We start from the raw sequence: 23,521 nt of genomic DNA on the forward strand, positions 1-23,521 counted from the left end.
CAGAATATCAAATAAACTATCGTAGGGACTTGGACCAGTAGGCATTTATCCTGCAACCACCCAGAAAACCTTAGCAACTGCATAGCAACACCCTGGCAACCACCCCAACTGCCTGAAAACCACTTAGTAAGCATATAGCAATGCTCTGAGAACATCTCAGAAAACTTTAGCAACCATATAGAAATATTCTAGAAACCAAATCTGTGCTGCTGCAATTTATTGTGGCTATTTGGCTATTACGATAGAGGATTATAGCTGAACATGCCTTTAAGCAAGTTTGACAACATATTAAAAACAATAAGAAATAATATTAGATTTTCAGAATTCATCATCTTTATTTGAAAACAACTGCTCAAGCAATCACTCATCCCTTAAATAACATAGTCTACATGGTGGAGGCATTAATTACTAATATAAAAAAAAAAATAAAGAAATATTGAGAGGCTTAAAAATCACTCTGACTTTTATTCTTTTCAGAAAAGTGGAAGAGGCAATTACTCATTAAAATTATCTTCACAATTAAAAAATACACCCATGCTTGTCATTCAAATGAGAATGATAAAGCTAAGACCACAAATCTATTTTGTTCATAAAGAAGAGTGAAAATAACCTGAAGTCCAAACCAAGATCTTTGCATGGAACTGTTTTACAAATACATTAAAGTAGGTGTGAGTAGGAATTTAATTTCACTATATACAACTAAATTTGCAAAGTACTAGGTGTTAAATGACATAACACACTGAAATTATTTAGACAGTATATTGAGTATTGAGAGCTCACAGTATTGGTGAGTAGTTCAGCGACATGCGATTCAAAGCTTTTAGCCAAATAAAATGTTTCATTAATAGATGTTGATTGTTACTCAAATTTAAAACATTACCACATGCACACTCATTGATGAGGATGTCCAATGATATGAAAACAATTGTAAATCAATCAAGTTGTTAATTTGATAGCTTTCACAATAAAGAGGACTAGATAGCAACATTGAGAAATGTAACACTTTGAAAAGGCTTCAGGTTAAAGTGAAATTAGCAATATTTATACTATTCTATCGTTGTGTCCTTCGACAAAGCTTGCCATGTTAGCATTGATTGGAAACCACAGTGACTTGTTATGGCATAATTTTGCTGACGCTGCATGGAAAATGGAAAACAATAATCTTCATGTATACAGGAAAAAAGCAATGGGGTTTCTCTAACAATCTGGAACTAAACCATCATTATCTCTTTTAATTTCTAGACAGTTTATCCACTGATTGTTTGAATGTTTAAACCAAACATCATAAATGACTACAACAACAGGGAGGAAAAAACATGGAAATGGGTGAGAAAAAAACATTGAAAATTTCAGATTGATCAGAATTCCATGGCAGTGCAAACTCCGACTGAAAGTTGATTGGATCATTGGATGGATAAATAATTGACCCAAAAAAAGTGATGCAGCTTTGTTTTTTTGTTTTCTTTGCGTGAACTACCAGTTTAAGAGATGTAGTTGGTTTCTGTCAGGTTACTTCAGAGGAGAGGTCTTCATTGGAATCATTATTCTCGACTCCATATGCTGAATCAGGGGAACTAAAAGCAAAACAAGATTTTCTTAGCCTTCATCTCCATAATCATTTAGACTTCATATTTTAAAAACAAAAACTCACCTGTGTAATACACAGCCTCATCCCACCCCTCATGCTGCCATGCTGCATTTCTGGTTTCCTCTCTAGACTGCAGGTCTTTGTATGCTGAGAGGAGGAAGTAGTCCAACTTTTTAGAATCATTCTGTCACTATGGCTCTGTTTACATCCATCTCAAGTTATCTGATCACAAGTGGTCAGTCGAGACATACTGCCATTTACACCTGGTATTTGTAACTCCTCGGAGTTACAAATATCCTGCTTTTATCATCCGACCACGGCTGCATCTCTGTTCTTGTGCTTTTACATCTTAGTGCTGCCTTCGACACAACAGATCATGCCATTCTCTTGAATAAGCTTGAGGATGTTGGCATTTGCGGACAGGTATTAGCATGGTTTAGGTCCCATTTATCTGACCGCTACCACTTTGTTTGTGTAAACAAGAAAAGGTTATATCAAGCACAAGATAAGTGTGGAGTACCACAAGGCTCAGTATTAGGTCCTTTGCTTTTCTCCTTGTATGGGCTTCCCTTGGAAGACATTAGCCAGGTTTCCATCCAAAGGTTTCATATTTTGTTAAGCATATTTAAAAACATTTGACTAAAGAAAATGCAAAGCATAGTACGTTTCTATTCAATACATTATGTGCATTATCTTTAGGGAGTCGCCTTATGATGGATCAGCTGAATGACTTTGCTTCGGGAGAGTTGTATTGGAGCAATTTCACATCATTTTATTAAATGCTGCCAGGACACACCGCAGAATGAGTGTAATATCCCATATAATGAGGGCTGAAATGGCTTTCTGGTGATTGTGTGGACCCACTTTAACGGCCAGCAGTGGGTTAAACACTTCCGAATATCATGGGCTCACCCACCTTTCATTTACAAATAGTCAAAACATGTCATCATTTTGCAAATAAACTGTTTCTTTCATGTTAACGTGAATGTGAAAATCTATAAAATCTACCTTTGCCTAACACGTAAATGTTTGAGTGAATTTTTAGGTTTTATGCACATATCAAGCGTTTCCAAACAGGTTTTCTTAAGTGCAAATTTTACATTAAAACTAGAAAACCCAGCAATTATCAAGAACCATGGAATTAGATGTCACTGTTATGTTGATAATACATGGCTTCATATTTCCTTGAGACCTGGTGAAATTTCACAATTCTCCAAGCTAACAGAGAGTATCACTAATATCAAAGACTGAATGGCTAGTTATTTCCTTCTACTAAATTCTGACAAAACAGAGGTATCTATTATTGGACCAAAAACATCTAAACATATAATTGTAGACAAAAATTTTAAGGATTAGACTGAACTGAATCTTGATGGATGTTCTGTTGTGCCATCTTCTACCGTTTAGATCCTGGGTGTTAAGTTTAATAGCAATCTGTCCTTTGAAAATCACATTTCCAATGTTTGTAAAACAGCATTCTTCCACCTTATAAATACTGCTAAACTATGAGGTCCGTGTACCGTCGGATAATTAATTTTTTTGTTTTTGTCTTCAAAACGGAATAACCAACAAACTGACAGTTTACTTATCTAGATAGAAATGAGCAAAAAAAAATTCATTCAAGTGCTTAAAATAAATGTACAATCTTATTATTTGATTTGCACAAGTGGATGACGTGACACACCCATTTCTACTGATTGGTTAAAACTGCAATGTCATATGTTCTTCCTCATTCCTTTTCTTCAGAATAAAAGTCTTTTCACATGGGACATGGCGAGCGCTACATCACCGCAAGTTTATCACGTAGCCTACATTGAGGACAGGTTTGTTTTTTTTTTTAGTAAATGTGGTGCTAGTGTTGCAGTTTCAGGTGCACAGGTTGCCATGGCTACAGTCAGAAAGGACTTCATTTTGCCTGACATGTCTATCTGTATACCATTTTTAAAGTGAAATATCAGTGGGGGAGTAAATTTGTGTCCATATACAGAAGCAGGGTTCCCACTCTTTTCAAGGCACAATTTTCCAGGGCATTTCCAGGACATTTTATGTGCCCAACAAGTGTAATATTTATTGCTAATGCCATTTTTATGATGAGATACCATGTTTTCTGCATACTACATGTGGTAACTGCGGTGTAAGCTGACTACAATCGTTGAATTGTTGAAAATTAATTCACATCACGAGGTATTAAGGCTGAATCACCATGCTACCAACCCAGTGTGAATTCATTTAAAAAAAAAAATCAGTGGTCCGACTGTCATCATTGTCTAAAGTTTATAACTCACAGAGTTGAAAAATCGCTGATCCACGAACATGTTTTCAGAGTTAATTTTTTTTTTTTAAGAATAAGCTAAAAGCACCAACTTAAGCTATTTTAATGATTCAAGTATAGAAAATTATCTGCAAAATTGTGCAGTATTAGCATAAAAAATAATGGGTAATTTGGTGTGGCTTGTTTCTGTTTCACAAATTTGTTCAGTTTCATTAATTGATTAGTTTAGTGACCACTTTGAGTCAGTCATTGAATCATTTTGAGATGTTCATGACCGAAATCTGCCAAGAGACTTTATAGTATTTAACTATTATAAGAACAAAGAAGATCTATAGTGTTCCTTCAGTTTGTGAACTGCTGAGAATGACTTTATCAATAACAGTCTGATAATAATAACGAGTATTAATAACGTCCTTACATTTTCCTTAATTAAAATCTGTATGTCAAATCTTCTGACTTCAGTAGAATGTTTAAGCATTATAAGAACAAAGAAGATCTTCATTTTCCTATAGTATTTAAACTGCTGAGCATGACTTTTATAAAAAAAAAAAAAAAAAAAAAAAAGACAACAATAATAGCCTAATAATAATAATTTTGAGTTTCAGTAATGTCCTTTCCTCATGGTAAAGCGCATTTCACATGAGTTGAGTTGAGGCGTCAAGCGGCGCTTTGCCCTTCACATGACAAGCGTTGCAGAAAGCATCACGGAAGGGCGAATTTACAAGCTTGCCACGCAAGAAAGCAGGAGGTGTGCACAATAAACTTTGAAAACATTTATTTGGAAGAGAAATAAGGCAAATGCTTTAATTGCTGAAGTAAACAAACAACATGCCCCTCTCATTCAGTCAGTCGGTACATGTACCAGTTCATTCAGTTTGATTATGAATGAGAAGTTTCACGAGTGCTGCTTCTCACTGTGCACGTGCTGCTGTAGCCAAGCACGTGATTGGCTGTAGCTGTAACCAATCAAGCGATCTGCCTTGGTTGAACCACGATTACCAAGCACACGATTGGCCACTGCTGTAATCAATTACGAGGGTGTAAGCACACTTAACCACTGATGTTGTTTCACAATGCGCAGCAGCCGGCAGTGACAAAACAATACGAATTTGTGTATTTGACTCCTATTCCGAACCCCGATCGTTACCACGTTTTTGTACATGTAACAGAAACCTTGCTAGCAACCAAGGTTATAATAGTTTTACACTTTTAATTTAGTTTTTATTTCTATTTCATTAAAAAAATTTCACACCAATTTAGTTTAGTTTTTGTTTTGTTTGTCAGTCCTTTGTTAGTTTTAGTTTGTTAAACTAAAAAAAGAACTAAGTTTAGTTTTTCAATACTTTTAATTTTTGTAGAAGTGATAAAAAATTATTGAACTTAACCACAAAGTCCTCTTTAATGCACTGGACATGAGATAGTAACTCACCGCAACTCTGAAAACTGAACGTCAAACAAAACACTTTACCAGTGTCAAATTAAATGTAAAACAAATCACAGATTGACAGGGTAAGACAGAATGAGTGAGAAGACTGTGTTTGTGTGTGTATGAAACGTATGTATGTTGATATGCGAGTGTGTGTGGGAGAAAGAGAGAGAAAGACAGAATCAATTACTGGATATTGTCATTTTGTTTCTGTTCTGTCTTTGTTTTACTCTCATGTTTTGACAAGACAATGAACAGTCATGCCAATAAAGGAAAATTATAATAAATATTAATTTACTGAATGTTGCAGACATCTTCAGAACTGTGGTTCCCAAACTTTTTTAAACTAAGGCACCCTTTTTTGGCCCCCCCACATGAATTTTAATCGAAACAACCTTCCATTATTATTTCTTTTCACTCATATTATGTAGCTCCATCAATATTCAATAAAAAATAAATACATTTTGTAAACAGAAAAAAAGCTACATTTCCTTAAGGGGTGCAACTAGCCCCGTTGTACCCTAATTTTTCAAGAGCCATTAATAGAGTCAAATAGAGTCTACATTTCTCAGTTACAGCTGCAATTTAACATTATCATAATATAAATACTTTTAAAAGTTATCTAATGCAAAATACTTGCTAATCTTTAGTGTGTGATTATTTGATATCGTTATTCTAATAGATATTATTAGATAGGTCTGTTAAATTTGATAGGCTATTGATTCCATGCAGTCAGAGTTTGACTGAGAAACAGACCTGTCATTGAATTTTATTGGTCTTAAAGCTACTAAAGATATCCAGCCGAGGACAGTGATCTTTTTCTTTTTTCTTGTAAATATTGCTGTTTGACTAATATTAACGACATAGCAGGGAGCAGCAGGTCTATTAGGAAGCATTTACACATTGCACAGCCAGATCGGATATTTTGAGATAAAAGATTATTGTCCTGTGTGCTTACGCTCATGTAATACAGTACATTAACGGCCGTGTTTACATTTAGATTTGGTGTCTTCAAGAAAGGCATTTTGACCAAGAAACGCGTTTAACTGTTCCCGCGCACAGCTGCATTCACAGCGAGACACGAACACTCACACGCAGACATATGCATGTGAGTGTTTGAAAGAAGCCGGCTACTCAAAAAGCCGGCTATGCAAAATGGCTTAAGGACAACAAAGTCAAGGTACTGGAGTGGCCATCACAAAGCCCTGACCTCAGTCCGATAGCAAATTTGTGAGCAGAACTGAAAAAGCATGTACGAGCAAGGAGGCCTACAATCCTGACTCAGTTACACCAGTTCTGTCTGGAGGAATGGGCTAAAATTCCAGCAACTTATTGTGAGAAGCTTGTGGAAGGCTACCCAAAATGTTTGACCCAAGTTAAACAATTTAAAGGCAATGCTACCAAATACTAACAAATTGTATGTAAACTTCTGACCCACTGAGAATGTGATGAAAGAAATAAAAGCTGAAATAAATCATTCTCTCTACTATTATTCTGACATTTCACATTCTTAAAATAAAGTAGTGATCCGAACTGACCTAAGACAGGGAATGTTTTCTACGATTAAATGTCAGGAATTGTGAAAAACTGAGTTTAAATGTATTTGGCTAAGGTGTATGTAAACTTCTGACTTCAACTGTACTTTTACTATGCGTTCAACCATAACGCAATAAAATATTATTTATGGACAGCGAATGTGTTTAAAACTTCATGGGAATTAGGTAAAGTAATTGTACTTGATTAAAGATTCTAGTCACAATTTGACTGTTTTAATTTTTTATATTATTACCCCATTATAATAGTCGGCCTTATTAATATTAGGCCTATATACTCCATGTGAGTGCCTTGGATTTTGTGGCTTGATGTAGCCTACCAGCAACGTGATTCTCCAAAGTCGAGGTTGGATTAACAGGCAACACTTTTAATACACTTTTGGTGTACTACATTAACCTTTTTTATACTTTTTTTTAATAATAAAACAGATGATCGGGGGCCTGGGTAGCTCAGCAAATATTGATGCTGACTACCACCCCTGGAGTTGCAAGTTCGAATCTAGGGTGTGCTGAGTGACTCCAGCCAGGTCTCCTAAGCAACCAAATTGGCCTGGTTGCTAGGGAGGGTAGAGTCACATGGGGTAACCTCCTTGTGGTCACGATTAGTGGTTCTTGCTCTCAATGGGGTGTGTGGTAAATTGTGCGTGGATCGTGGAGAGTAGCATGAGCCTCCACGTGCTGTGAGTCTCCACGGTGTCATGCACAGCGAGCCACGTGATAAGATGCGCGGATTGACGGTCTCAGAAGCAGAGGCAACTGAAACTGCTCCTCCGCCACCCGGATTGAGGTGAGTAACCGCGCGACCATGAGGACCTACTAAGTAGTGGGAATTGGGCATTACAAATTGGGAGAAAAGGGGATAAAAAAATAAAAATAAATAAATAAATAAAACAGATGATCAATTACTCAGATGATCAATAAATTAATTACACTAGGGATTCATGCTGAGTGTGAAGGGGCCGTTTTCAGGTTCAAATAGATGTTACAATTTATTTATTTTTAAATAAACCATGCAAAATGCAACTCTATGTCAGCGAAAGTAAATCAGGAACAGGGCGCATTTAGTTGCATTTAATTTCATGAATTCAATGGAATAACAAGCGGGCCTCGGATAGGCGGCAAGTGAAAAACATTGCGTGGCTCGGCGCCCCGACAATGAACTTGACACTTGCCGATTAAAGACTGGAAAGCAAAAGGTGTAATTACGAATGAACATAATCGAAAGAGAGAATAAAAAAATAATAATACAGTACACGAATAATGAGGGCTGAGCCCCTACCCCATGGTCCTGTTAGGTTAATCCCATGGTCCTGTTGTGCCCTTTATACTCCTCAAAACCATGAAGACATCCTGCGAGGCTTATTCACATCCAATGGACGTTTATATTTCCCCTATGTTTCCCTGCATTAATAATAACAGCAATAATGACCAGATAACAGTCTATTTAGTTACAGATAGGTCTGTGCACAGCATCCCAATTCATAATTTTCCTTTTAAAAATAAAAAAGCACCGCCACCCCGCAGTGATAAAAGCGAGTTGGTGAGTTCATTGGTTGTTGTATCCAGGTGTCCATTGCTTGATGGGATTGCAATAAACATGCAGCAGTCAGAAGTTTTTCTAAGAAATATTAATGTTCTTCATTAAAATGATTAGAATCTATCTGCAGAAACAATCAGCAAACTTGAACTTTGTGAACTCTATTTTCTTATTTTCTATGAACGGGGTTGAGGAAGAACAGATGATCGTGCGTGTTGACCAGTAGAAAATAGGAGCGTCAGGCCCGCCCACATGTGCAAAACAAATATTCAAGTTATAAACGGTTTTCTTGTTCTTGGCTATTTCTTTTTAAATTGAAAAACAAGCAGATCCAACATAAATTGTTGTGATGTAATAAAGAAAGATTATGGAAATGTGATAAATGAACGGTCTATTGGTTATTACGTTTTGAAGACAAAAACGAGAAAATGAATTATACGAAGGTACACGGACCCTACGACATACTGTATGCTCTGTTTCTAATGCAGACAAGCTAATTCAAAAATGTCTCCTGTGATCACTTGTGATCATATTTTGTCAACAAAAAGGTTTCTGATTTCATGACTACTTCCATAGTGTCACTCCATGGTGATAAAGCCAGAAAATGGATACCAAAAGCCAAAATATGAATATAACAGGTGCAATGGGATCATATGCAAGTAATTTATAAAAAAGTTCACCCACCCCAGAGGTGATGCACCATGTACAGGTTTCCAATCTGAGAGAAGAATCCTCCAACAGCTTCCTGGTTCTGCTGGCGGAACTCAATGGCTCGAGCCCTGCGAACGCAACGCGAAACTTCAGCTTTCTGCCAATTCTGGATCTACTTTCGATTTTCGTTCTCAATTCTCCATGTAGGCCAATACTGACTGTGTGGGAGAGGCCAGTTTTATTGATACTCTAAATTCCTTCATGCTATATATATTTTTTCATTCAATCTAATCAAATTACTAACTGTAAAAATTTGCAAGACGTATCCAATCAACGTTTAAAAAGAGGCATGCAGATTCTTTGATATGTACATTGTTTGATGCAGCAGTCAAATTAAGCCAGGCATAAAAGACCAAATGCGATTGTATATTCATCGCCTTTATTGTCCCATATTTGGTTTATATATTTTAGAGCGTGAAATTCAAGGAATGTTACCATGCTTTCTCATAATTCAGCAACTACAATCTGTAAGAGGCAATGAAAACATCACTTCATATGTGTGGCATAAAAACAGCCACCATATCAGTAGAGTACAAAACATTCAGTTTATTTTAAACTAAAAGAAAATATCTGTCTCACCAGTAATTTCCCCACTCGATCATGGTTCCAGGCTAAGGAGAGGCAAAAATGTTAAAATCAGTCAAATAAAATCCAATCTTTTCATCCATAAGGAAATAGCCCTGATTCGGGCCAACACAGCACTATATACGCTCAGTAGAAATGTGTCAACTGGTAGATTTTTTTTTTTTTTTGTACAGTTACTACCATGGTACATACAGTATACTGTAACTGCATGGCGATCAATGGACTGCTTCATGTTATTTACACAAGAGGGTGACAAAGAAATGTGGAGAAATGTGAAAATACAGAGCAGGATGTGTCCCAAACAAGCCAAAATGGGCAAGAGTCATTTTATCTTTTGGTTTGGAATAATCAAATTCCAAATAAAAAGAGAAAAGAATCAAATGAGATGAAAATGTAGTGTGCTCAAAGCCTAGTGTGACCGCCCCATAAGTAAATGATGAGGGAATTATCATTTCTGGGTGAACTATTCCTATAACATGAAATAATATTTCTCATGCAAGGAAACCAAATGATAAATACGTAGCAATCCATAGTTTTTGTCATCAGCATGAGTTGATACACACCCGGAGTTGATAGGACCTCAGCTCGTATATGTTTGGCCCTTCTCTGGGCACCGGCTCATTCCAGAAGCTGAACTCCAGCAGCAGTTGGTTTCGACGGGACAGCAACATCTTACCACGCTTTTCTCTGTACTCCAAAAACTCCTGAACAGACACATCAGCAGTCATCAATGTCCATTATTTCCAGACACAAATCACAAAAGAGGCTGAGGTACACATTCTGTAGTGTTTTCCAATAAAGTGTAACAGTATTCCATTCATTTTCTGCATAGAGAAATTGATTTTTAGTGATAATGTATAATGCTTTCAAGACAGACCTAACAGGATTGCAAATTTTAAGAAATTTCTTAATCGACAATCGTTAACGTTAATAAATAAAATTGATTAATCATTAACAATAACAATTAGGGCTGTCAATCGATACATTTTTGTAATCAAATTTATTACATGATATGCCAATTAATTAATCGAATTAATAGCATATATGAATATTTGTCGAGAAAGGCCCCCCCCCCAAAATAAAACAATTCAAAATATAATGACTAAAAAATGTATAATTAATAAATAATTATATACTATAAATGCAATAATTCGGATAATTAAAATAAATTGCATTACTGTGACAGACAAGTACAGCATTGATTAGGCAATACAGTATATTGTTTATTTCCATATCATTGAATAAAAGCCTATCATTGGCCTACAGGCCAAAGCAATCCATTTTGCAACTGAATTCATCTATCTGTCCAAAGTAGATTTATCATAAGGACTTTTCTGAGGATGCGTCAATGTACACATGCATCAGACGGATGCTAACGGAGCGCCTCGCGGTTTTAGTTCGGAGTTGCGCTCCATCCAGCCGTTTGAACGCAACAACATGTCCTCATCTTGTGCTGAATGGCAAGCCAAGAGTATCAGAATATCAGCGATATTTTTAACGCGCTTACATCTAAAACGGCGTATTTTATGGCTTTCTAAACAACCCTAATGATGTAAAATACGCCGTTGCAATTCCAAACACATAAAAAATTATGAAGGTATTTTTGGAGCAAATCAACTGAGCACCTGTGACAGTGGAATTTGTAGTTGTAGAGATTAGCCACACATGTGTATCAGTAAATTTGAAGTCACAGAGAAAAATGTTTTAAGCGTTGCAAACTTGTAGATTTTTTTTTTCTCTCCCACAAACACAACACAAGAGAAACACCTTCTCAAATTCTTCATCGCAGGTGCACAAATCCTATTCCACGAATGACAAATTAAGAAACTCATACCTCACATTTTTGCTACAGTTGCTGCAGTGAATATGGTGCAAAACACATTCACACACCCGCATAAACAAATGTGAAGTCACGGACAAATTTTGCTCATCCGCAAATCAGTATGTGAGCCAAGAGTCCAATGAGAGTTGCACACTTGTAGAATATTTTCTCACAAATAATTTTTTCTTGGATATTTTTCCAGCACAAACACAAGTACATAACTACAACTGCTTGAATCTGCTGTTACGAGTCTCAAACACTGTTTTTCGCTTGCAAATGTCAAGTTTTGCGCGTTCTCCCTTTTGCACCACATATCTATGTAAAATATGGAGCAAAAGTGATTTGCGCATCTGTAGAGGCAGCGGCGGGCACAGCTCAGAGATCAGAGAATTTTGGCCAATCAGAAGAGCTAGTTATACCAATAAAGGTATGTTTTTTCTTTCTTTTTCTGAAATCACTCACCGTTATACATTTGTTTACAGTTTAAATATGCACGCTGGTCTGCTACGTTGGTAATCAGTGTTTCTTAGTTAGGTTAGCCTTTCTTGTTTCACGAAAGGTAAGCTAACGCTAGATTACCTGCACTGTTAAGTTTGCTGTTCAGTAGTCTCATATTAAATGATACCCTCATATTAAATGATTTATTCCTTATATTCTCTTCTGCTTTACCTTCTAGAAAAATGACAGAACAGGGTGGGTCTTCGCAGGTGAGTATCATATCATAAGTATGCACCTAATGTAAGATTACTCTTATGAGAATGTACCATGGTCAGAAAACCATGGGTACCATGTTTTTTTTTTTTCGTTTGTTTTGTTTGTTTTTGGTGGATAGTAATTTTTTATAGGAATACCATAGTAAAGTAAAGGGATGTCAGAGTTTGCCCAGTAATTATTACTCCCATAGGGAAGCAGTCCCGAAATTGGAAGCTATAAATTACATAACCTTCATCCCATAGGTATCCAGGAATTGAGCGAAACTAACCAAGTAAACTAAGGGGGCTGGAAGCACCTGTTTCCAAGTGTGCTTCCAGCCTCTGTTGCAGGTCAGCAGACGTGATTTAGTGGGACACTGCAGGGCACATGGGAGTGAGATAACTTACTCTTCTTAGACTATGTAAATATTGATTTTATATTATATGGAACACCTATTTGCAGTGATGTTGGATGAAAAACATGCTTTAAATCGCCTATAGGCTTTATAAAATGTTAATTATCCCGCTCTGTGACTCACTGCAGCTTCCAGTTCCAGAACTGCTTCCCTATGGGAGTAATAATTACTGGGGCCGCTAGAGGCCGCTGCCTCTACAGATGCACAAATCACTTTTGCTCCATATTTTACATAGATATGTGGTGCAAAAGGGAGAACGCGCAAAACTTGACATTTGCAAGCGGAAAACAGTGTTTGAGACTCATAGCAGCAGATTCAAGCAGTTGTAGTTACTGTACCACACGTTTGTGCTAGAAAAATATCCAAGAAAAAAAATATTTGTGAGAAAATATTCTACAAGTGTGCAACTCTCATTGGACTCTTGGCTCACATACTGATTTGCGGATGAGCAAAATTTGTCCGTGACTTCACATTTGTTTATGCGGGTGTGTGAATGTGTTTTGCACCATATTCACTGCAGCAACTGTAGCAAAAATGTGAGGTATGAGTTTCTTAATTTGTCATTCGTAGAATAGGATTTGTGCACCTGCGATGAAGAATTTGAGAAGGTGTTTCTCTTGTGTTGTGTTTGTGGGAGAGAAAAAAAAAATCTACAAGTTTGTAACTCTAAAAACATTTTTCTCTGTGACTTCAAATTTACTGATACACATGTGTGGCTAATCTCTACAACAACAAATTCCACTGTCACAGGCGCTCAGTTGATTTGCTCCAAAAATACCTTCATAATTTTTTATGTGTTTGGAATTGCAACGGCGTATTTTACATCATTAGGGTTGTTTAGAAAGCCATAAAATACGCCGTTTTAGATGTAAGCGCGTTAAAACTATCGCTGATATTCTGATATTCTTGGCTTGCCATACAGCACAAGATGAAAAATACCTAAAAAAACTGTGTTTAGTGTATGTGAAAAGCGGTGCTTTTTACACTGTTTGGCTTGGTATGATGCCCCGCCTAATTTTCACAGCCAGTTTCTTTATTTTTTTGCACAAAAGCAGCACTTTTTACGGCGTTTTCTATGTAGTATATTGAGCCCCGCCTGATTTTCACAGCCAGTGAAGTTTGAGATGTTCTCACCCAATCAATCATGAATGAGTCAGACCAGTTTACTGCTGCAAGTTCATTGCTGCAGGCAAAAGTGTGCTGGTGATTTTACAGGATAAATATACATACTTGTTTATGTGTTTTTAATAAATCATTATTTGATTTAAAAAAAAATTATATATATATATATTAGTGAGCTAAATTTTTAATGATTTGTAATGAATTGCTGTTTTTTACCCCATTAATTAATCTAAATGCACCAGTGTTTTTCTTTTCTATTTTTCTGAGGTGACATTTTGAAAATTATAATAAGATGTATTATTCAAATAATGGGTTATAACATTGTTATTTTTACTTTATGAAACAGTTAAAAAAAATAATTACAAAGCATTATCACATTGGCATATTACCACTCTAATAACTTATCACATAAGAAGGCATATTATTATATCAAAAGAATATTATAAATTATATTAATTATAGCCAAGTTCGAAAATTGATTGGATGAGAACACCTCAAACTTTACTAGCTGTGAAAATCAGGCAGGGCTCATTATACTACACAGAAAACGCAGTAAAAACCGCCACTTTTATGCAACCAAACATTGTGTTTTTTACAGCGTCATATGCCAAGCGAAGCAACGTAAAAAGCGCTGCTTTTCACATACACTAAACGCAGTCCAATACGTCCAATATAAAGATTTGTGCAAATTTTTTCCAGCGTTTGGAATTACTTCGGCGTATTTTACGCCATTAGGGTTGTTTAGAACACTGTAAAATACGTCATTTTAAATGTAAGCGTGTTAAAACTATCGCGTAATTCTGATACTCTTGGCTTGCGATAGTGCTGTCTGCTTTCAGTAAGTGTAGTACTGGATTTGCGCTTACTGCCCCCTGCTGAAAACAGGTGGCACTTCAAGCTTGCTCCGATGGAGGAATATTCCTTATTACAGTCCAGGGACATGATTCATTGCGTAAATAATTTTTTAATGTGTTATTTTTTTAAATATAATTAGTTGCACTGAATTATCGCATTAAATCATCAGCCCTAATAACAATAATAAACTTTAAGTGGTGACCAGCTTGAAACTCAAGATGCATATTTTTATTGAATAAAAGCTTTATTTATACAAAGTTTGATTTCTGACTGACCAACCGTTCTAATGCAAACTTAAAAAACGTCAACATTGCATCATAGAAAAATTACTTACTGTAGAAGATAATGGGGCAGATTCACTAAACAGTTGCACCACTTTTGCGCATGGTATTTTAGCGCAAAAACCTGCGTCTTATTCACTAACCACCCGCAAACAATTTTAGTAGGCGCAATCAGCAAAGAAATTGTCTTGAATATTTGAATGAAGTCATTGTCATTCCTTTCTGTGCAAACACGCCTCCTTTCTATGCAAATTAGGCTAATTGTAGATTGCACTTCATTCACAAAAGTTGCCTGGTGCAATTTAGATCGCACTATTACCAGTAAAATGTATTTTATTTAAAAGAGACATTTGTGAACATTTTCAACTGATCATATCTGTAATTAATCAAATAATCATCAAATGATGGAGAAGAGCATTATAACCTGGCAGATATTCAGATGCGCAGTGTCATCAAGTGCACGTTTCTCCATGTTGCAGGTGTCTGGATTAAAGTGATGCTGTACAGTCCCGGCAGGGTGTGTCAAATACGGTGGTCTCCTCCACTATATTGAGCTCAGAATCGGACCACAAGATCAGAATTGCACGTGCAAACTGCGCTCAGCAGCGATTCTGTGGGCACGTTTGCGCCGTTGCCTTATCTGCATCATTTTTTTCATGAATCGGGTGCTAAACCAGCGCAGAGAGCGCATGCAAAAAAACGGCGCTATTACTGGCCGCAATTCATTCTTAGTGAATCTGCCCCAATATGTTAAATTATTAGGATTTATGTAAATCATTATATTATGGTAATATATGTCAAATATATGAGTAGCTTCATGAAAACCCTCGCATCAACAATATTTATAGACATCAAATCTTTTTCCAATCATTCTGCAAAGCTGCTGTGCGATTCCCTCCGCTCGTCCATCGTCATAAAATCTCTTAGCGAGCAGTGAGGTAATAATATGATGTGTGCTGTACCTGCCCTCGCTAACACCATTGGATGCTGACTTCTTTAGTGGTACACTGATGGACTCGTAGTGCTGTTAAATTTCAAAACAGCATCACAGTAATGACAATGAACATTGTCTTCTTTATGTGAACTGGTTCCACATGGGTCCCCGATTGGACATTCAAGAATGCCTCACAACATCTAGGCTTGCGGTGAATTACCAACTCCTTGCATTAGAAGTTGCACTTATATGTATCTGAAGAATCCACAAGTGTGATTTCAACTTCATTTTAATGAAGCAAAAGTCCCGGTGAAGCACTATACTACCCATAATCCTGAAGACAGATCCACCAATCAGAGAAGTCGCTGTTATCATGCAAAAGGAAAAAGTGGGCAGGCACCATTGTGCTCCAGAGTCCCACTCTCCTTAGCATTGTTTGTATGTCTGAGTGTCATAAAATGAATGCTAAACAACTTTTTGCTCTTGTGATGGTATGATCAGGCCATGAAAGCCACTACATTTTTGTCTCCTCCTCTGGCAGTAACAAAAAACCCTCACATCACAAAATTGTGAAACAGGTGTACATGACCCCATGAGGCATTTTTTGTCAAAGATTATTAGGTGAAGGACATCCATCCAAACTGACCTTTAGTCCAAGCTTAAGTTTAATGTAGATCCCTGAGCTAATCCTAATCCTAAATCTCAGCCATTTATATCACGCAGCAAGTGCAGATACACTCATGAACGCACCTTATTATTCTTGAGTTTGTTCATGACATCAGTCAGAGCTGGGTATCCTCCTCGATATCTCCAAAGATGTACTGATGGACAGACACACAGAGATATAAAAACTAATCCTCATAATCCGAATCCTCACACACACACACACACACACACAAAAAAAACATCTTGCATAATTGGCCTTTTGCTAAGCTTCGCCCACTTTGGCTACCGTTGAACGCTCTGACAAGCTTTGCAGAACTTCCCATAGGAATGAATGGAACGCGTTTTTATTTTTATTTTTTTTGCCAAAATATTCTCATAAACAAAAATGATAATATTCTTACATGGGCTGGGATAAAGAGTGACATTTTAAAGCATATTTATCTGATGTTGTGTTTTTCTAAATAAACTGTTAAATTACACAGTAATTTCATTGAAAACTGTGGAGACTGCGAATCAGAATCGAAGCAAAGAAAAGCATCATTTAAAAGTTATTATACACCTGATAATATTAGTGTAAGTACACAGAACTGCACATAACGTCTCATAACACACTCATTTTGATGTTTCACCTTTACCAAGACCTGAATCAATACATAAATTAATTAATGTTACGTTATTAGTTTCATTTACTTTGGAGCAAATGTAGGTGTCCTTGCTGATGTTTTCCATGTTTATTTGGGAATTTGGGCTACACGGTTTAATCCATAACATGCTTTTCTCGAGATTTATTAAAGATAAATAAAAAAAAAAATTAAAAAAAAATCACCTTAAAACTGCTCAAACACACATTACTCTTGTAGACTCTCGTTGGAAAAAGCAAACACAAGTCAGAGAAATGGTGGCCAGCAACTGTTGCTAAGACAGGTTTGGTCAGAAACACTTTCAAGGTGGGGCTTAGCAAAGGGTCAATAATAGCAACATTGCTCACAGCACGTGATTTGAAGTCTGCCTTTTTGGGGATGAATTTAGAGACAAACTTATCAAGAGAGTGTTTTAGCATTCTGTTATAACTGACTTTTAGATTGTAAGCATGCCAAAAGCATACGTAAAGTTGCGACTCAACTTCATTCATCCGCTTTAAAGCATCACTAATAAAAAATGATAAAAAACCCCAGATAAACTAACTAGCTGATCATCCTCATAATTCATCACCATGTTTGAATTATAGCCTGGCCTCATGAAAATTATGTGATTGTGGCAACATTTCTGCATATAAAATTATGTGCCTGATTACACGTTTCGCTACAGTTTCCCAGTGAAATGTCTAGCAAGGGGCGCCAAAAGTGAGTGAAATGGTGTCGTAATCAGACAAGGTTTTTAATATGAATATTACATGGAGGTTTTAATGAGTAAAACATACCTCCCTAACCTAAAACTTTAACTTGAACCTAACCAATCGTGATTTAAAATCAAATGAGAGTTTGACACAAAACAGACATCCTTACACTAAACCAACACCTTAAACTAATCGATATCATCATAAAAGCAAACGCGACATGAAAAGCACATTTTCTGAAGCAACAATGTCATTTTGTGTCGCTTCTATAACACTTTTGTCTCACATGTCAGCTTGCGTGCGTTCTTGACTGGTCTTGAACCCTGGTCTTCCGAGTCTAAAGTCTAAAGGTATATCAGGTGAGCTACTGCGCAAGCTAATCACATTGGTGTGTAAATGTAGGTGAGTCTGTAATGTAGGGTAAAATGTATTGTTTTTCAAATGATGCATTACAGTAAATGTGTTTTGATATCATAACATTGCAGCGTGTGAGTTATAGAGTGAAAATTAATATTCGGCCGTTGTAGTCGTGATTTGTGAAAGTTAATAAAACGCTCAGTTGTTGTAGCGCCTCTTAATTTCACCAGGAAACTGTGACGAAACTTAGAATTTGGCACGTAAAAGTCAAATTAGTTATAGTAACGTTCATTCTATGAGACTAATCTGTAGAATTATCTGATCAGGTGCAGTGTATCAAATAACAGAACATGAGTAAGTGGTGAGTGTCGGGTTCTCCTCACCTGCCTGGTCCTGTTCTCCATACCATGTGTTCCAGGTGCCCACCAGCTCACAGGGATAGTTGGAATCAGCATGTATGGATGGCAGAACATCCTCACTGTATGTGCAAACACAGATGTCTTTTTAAACCCAATTAACAACACTCAATATATTTGATTTAGATACTTTCTTACATCCTCAAAGCTTTCAATCACGATAGAAATTTGAGTGGGCTAATAGTAAATACAGCAGTAAACCCAATAAACCTGTATGGTTCTCAGTTGGTCTGCATAAAATGGCTTTGGAAGACTTGAACGAGTCGGATTAAATCATTTCAGGGGGCTTTTTTGGAGCTTGACAGTTGGGCTCACCAATCGTTTTTGTAGGAAAACAGCAGCCTTGACATTGAAATTTTATTTTGTGTTCCATGGAATTAGAAAAGTCATACAGTTTTGGAATAACATGAGTGAGCGAACTAGTCATTTGAGACAAACATGAATGGCACAATTATTTCTGTAATCATTTATGCTTATTCTGTGATGTTAACAAAAGTATATATTTGGTAGTTTTGTTACTTTAACATGTTAGAGTAATTAATTATGTAAAAATAGTAAGTAAAATAATTAAAACAATTAATCATGACTCCTGACCGATATGTAAATTCCGTAATGAGGGGGGGTATGAGCCTCAACAGCTGGGGGCAGTCAGCGCACCTCAACAAACCTCACAAGCAGCACATCCACAGAATGAGATCCGCTCACACAGGATGCGTTCATGACAGATGGATGAAGCACATAAGAATACAGGGACGCAATTTAAAGTTTGAACTACTTTTAACTTGATACAGCGTCTTACAATGAGGAATGTCCTAAAATACAGACACATTGATTATTGATCAGCACGTTATTTTCTCTATATGTTTTTGAGGCATCGATATTTAACGTCAGCCGACATTTAAATTAGAAGCCTAGTTCGTGCGCTTTCCAATTCAACGTCAGTTTGCCTTCCGTTTAATGTAGTCTGGTGTAATAGTTTGGGAGACCACAAGGGGGTGATATAACATTTACTTAAGCCGGTCACACACCAGTCAAGAAGTGCCGCCTCGCGACTCGTTGTTGCGGTGCAGGTGGTCGTCCACAGTTGTAAATGTAGCCACCATACACACAAAAGTTACGAAGGTTTTTGTACTTCTTCAAGAATGAACTAAGTAACATTGATGAGTTTGCAGGTTAGTGTATGAAACTGGTGTAACTCCGCAAACTGAACGATTAGAAATGTAGACATTTATTATGCAATTTCTCTGTATGTAGCCTTGAATAGGTTTCATTTATTCTATCAAACCACAAAAAGACATACTTGTAACGGAAAACACATTGTGTAGGCTTTATGAAAGATACGCACAATATATCATCCAGTGATGGCTAGAGTAAATAATCCTTTGATAATGATTTGCAGATATAAAAAATGCAGATATCGATCGACAATCATCTGAAAAATTGTCTGATTATCGAAGCGTGAAAAAGGTATCGCCTTTCCCAAGCCTAGTTAAAACCCTTGTGTATATGGCGCTGAAAACCAGTTAGACACTTGGGAAATGTCTGTCTGAAGTATGTTCAAATACGACAATTAGCTAAAAATAGCGCAGATGAAATGCAAGAACAAATCCTGTGAGAACAGAAACAGAATTACAAACTCAATGCAAAATAGTTTGCTGTCGACTGTAGGATTATGTTCATTGATATGATAATAAAACAAATTATATATTGACTTATAAGCCATTTTTTTGTATTGTCTAATCATGCTGTACTCGTCTGCCACTATAATGCGATACATTTGAATCATTATATACAGTATCTATATTTATAATTATTTGAAATATTATGTATTATTCTTATTGAAATTTCTTCATTTGGAGGTCTTTCTCAGCAAATACTGATATGTGATTAATTCGATTACTTAATCGGCAGGTCATGTAAATAATTCCATTTAAAATTGTAATTGATTGACAACCCTAATATTAAGTTATTTAATTAAACACAACAGTTCACATTCAAGGTTGAATTTATACATAATTACTTTACAACTACATACTAAACAATGCCATCCAACATCATCTTACCAGAGTTTGTTATAATCATCAAGGCAGTCTGGTTTGACATTGTGAACTGTAAAAGAAAGGCAAGTTATGGGTCGTTCAGATGGCAACAGACTGTGCTTCTACTGGTGGAGGGGAAAAATCTACACATAATCCACCGTAATCTGAATTTTCAAGAAAAAAAATAATCTAACTCGGCAATGTCATCTCTCTACATAACAACAACAACAACAAAAAAATAGGAATGTGGGATTAAAAACATACACTGAATTTTGTAGAGGTTGTTGTCTTCTTTCTTAGCGAGCAGGTGAGAGTGGGCGTCCTTTCTGGGATCCACTTTTCGTACAAAAAGAGACTTGATCCAGCCCTCTTCACTACTTTTGTTTGTAAATGCACTCCTAACAAAACAAAGAACAATAAACGTCCAATAATTTAACACATCATAATTATTATTCCAGAGCATAATTGCAATATGCCAACAACACACCTTTCTATTTCAATGTACTGTGTCAGTTTAACTAGTCATGTGATACATACTGTAACACTACTAGCTACCCTAATAGTCTTGTTTTGAATTATTATTATTTAATTTAAAAGTGTCAGGGGGTATAGAAAGCAAAACAGTGAAAGACTATAAAAGTAAAAAAATTTTAAAAGGTACATTAAAAAAAGATCGCAAATAAATTATATATACATTTTTTTTCAAATAAAAATATTTAAATACATAAAAAATAAAAAAACATATATAAAATATATCTCTGAAGCTGTTAGCTGTAACATGAGTGTGCTGATAACATTTAAAAGTACACTCAGTAATTTTTTACTCATTAAAAAAGTTTTACTCCTAAGAAATTGATAGTAATTTTGAAACACATGTATACAATTCTTATTACTCACATAAGGTAAACCTGGCAGTTATACCATTAACCTTATAAAATATGTTTTTATTCTACATGGAGAGGGTCGCCTCATGGGGGCTGCCATGTTATAATCACGTGACCAGCCGAATACTACTCGCTTAATCTCAGTAACCGTCCTGTTTTGGACACTTTCACTCTTGGATTAAATGAATCATGGTTGACTGTGAATAGTGAATTTTTACAATGTAATCGGTAACTGAAAACTATTTTGTTTAAAGGATGCAGCATCCAGGCCACTAGGTGTCAGTGTAAGTCCAAGAAGACATACTTAAAAATTTACTGAGTGCACCTTTAACACCTCTCAAAAATACTAAAAATCTGTAGATAAACTGAGTAGATTTATCCACAGCACCACGAAAAGAACATAGAGAATATTCATTAGGTAGCATCCTTTTTAGATACAGTTAAGAGCAAAAGAAAACAAAAAAAACAATATTGCTCAGTCAATATTTAACAGTTTTGATGGGCAGGCAAAATTATTTATTGTATTGCAATATTGCATAATAATAAAAAGTCAATTTTAGATTTTCAATAATTATGGCACACTCATGTTTTCATGTTGACCTTGACCCCCTCTATTCAATCCGATAGTGAGTGACTAATGCATCAATGTACGTCACTTTCAAACTGCTGCAACTTCCTTCAAAATACTGTTCCGTTAAGATTTACAGCTGCACCGAGATGTTTCTATGCACTTTCCCCGAGAATACACAGAAAAGGCAATCAAGACAAACTCAATTTATTCAAAATGCAAAAACGTTGATTTAAAATGCCAAAGGGGTGTGTATATGGCACGAATAAACTAATCAAGCGCTGTATTTAGCCCGCTGGCTACAAGCAACGCGTGATTCACTAACTGGTCGTGTAGGTAAACAAATGGAGCTCGCGCCCAGCAGTAGGACGCGTCCTAATAATGTCTTGTGTCAGTTTGTCCTGTCAAAATGTCATCTGACCTGACAGCGAACCGCAGGTGCTGGTGCGGTCGAAACGCTTTTCTGGCATGCTGTGTCAGGCCGCTGCCCAGTGTCTGAAGGACTCGCGTCGCCATGTTTCCTGACTGCTGAACGAATGTTGTTCCTGTCGACACACTTGCAGTGCATTCTTCCCGCGCCGCTAGAGGGAGACAGATGACTGCATATCAGCAATACAAATATGAGCCTGCGCCTTTCAAAAACCTATTTGTTGCTTGAAAACCTTGCACATATTGCCAATCAAAATTTTACAACAGATTGATACAATATATGAGGCTCTATATTGAAAACTGAGTAATATATAGTTATTTTTTAAATGATGTATGCCATCATTTCTCTGTTTTGGACTTCTCCTTTACCCAGACTTTACAACTTAACTTTTTAATCTACAATAGGCTAATATATTTAACCTTTAAATGCATGGGTGTTTTGCCAAACATTATTTCATACTTGGGTCTTTAACAACCCGGCACGTAGATGTACCACAAAATGATCAACAAAATGCCCAGGTTGTGTCAAATGTTCAAAACATTACATACAGTTGTGCTCAAAAGTTTGCATACGCTGGCAGAAATTTAGAAATTTTGGCATTGATTTTGAAAATATGACTGATCATGCAAAAAAAAAAAGACTTTTATTTAAGGATAGTGATCATATGAAGCCATTTATTATCACATAGTTGTTTGGCTCCTTTTTAAATCATAATGATAACAGAAATCACCCAAATGGCCCTGATCAAAAGTTTACATACCCTTGAATGTTTGGCCTTGTTACAGACACACAAGGTGACACACACAGGTTTAAATGGCAATTAAAGGTTAATTTCCCACACCTGTGGCTTTTTAAATTGCTATTAGTGTCTGTGTATAAATAGTCAATGAGTTTGTTAGCTCTCATGTGGATGCACTGAGCAGGCTAGATACTGAGCCATGGGGAGCAGAAAAGAACTGTCAAAAGACCTGCGGAACAAGGTAATGGAACTTTATAAAGATGGAAAAGGATATAAAAAGACATCCAAACCT

At 36.3% G+C, this 23,521-nt stretch overlaps 1 protein-coding gene across 1 annotated transcript; it reads right to left on the minus strand.

Annotated features, from left to right (window-relative positions):
* Positions 1–310: 310 nt before the first annotated feature.
* LOC127430684 (protein NipSnap homolog 2-like) lies at positions 311–22,622 on the minus strand. The gene is made up of 10 exons (XM_051680650.1): positions 22,482–22,622; positions 20,873–21,006; positions 20,633–20,678; positions 18,537–18,631; positions 16,545–16,615; positions 10,236–10,376; positions 9,667–9,698; positions 9,061–9,155; positions 1,652–1,735; positions 311–1,574 (listed from the first exon to the last, which is right to left on the minus strand). Exons 1-10 carry the CDS (start codon positions 22,574–22,576, stop codon positions 1,510–1,512), a joined length of 858 nt encoding a protein of 285 aa, XP_051536610.1. The 5' UTR covers positions 22,577–22,622; the 3' UTR covers positions 311–1,509.
* Between the last annotated feature and the right edge of the window lie 899 nt (positions 22,623–23,521).

This window comes from Myxocyprinus asiaticus, chromosome 40 (assembly GCF_019703515.2).
Source record: "Myxocyprinus asiaticus isolate MX2 ecotype Aquarium Trade chromosome 40, UBuf_Myxa_2, whole genome shotgun sequence".
NCBI lineage: Eukaryota > Metazoa > Chordata > Actinopteri > Cypriniformes > Catostomidae > Myxocyprinus > Myxocyprinus asiaticus.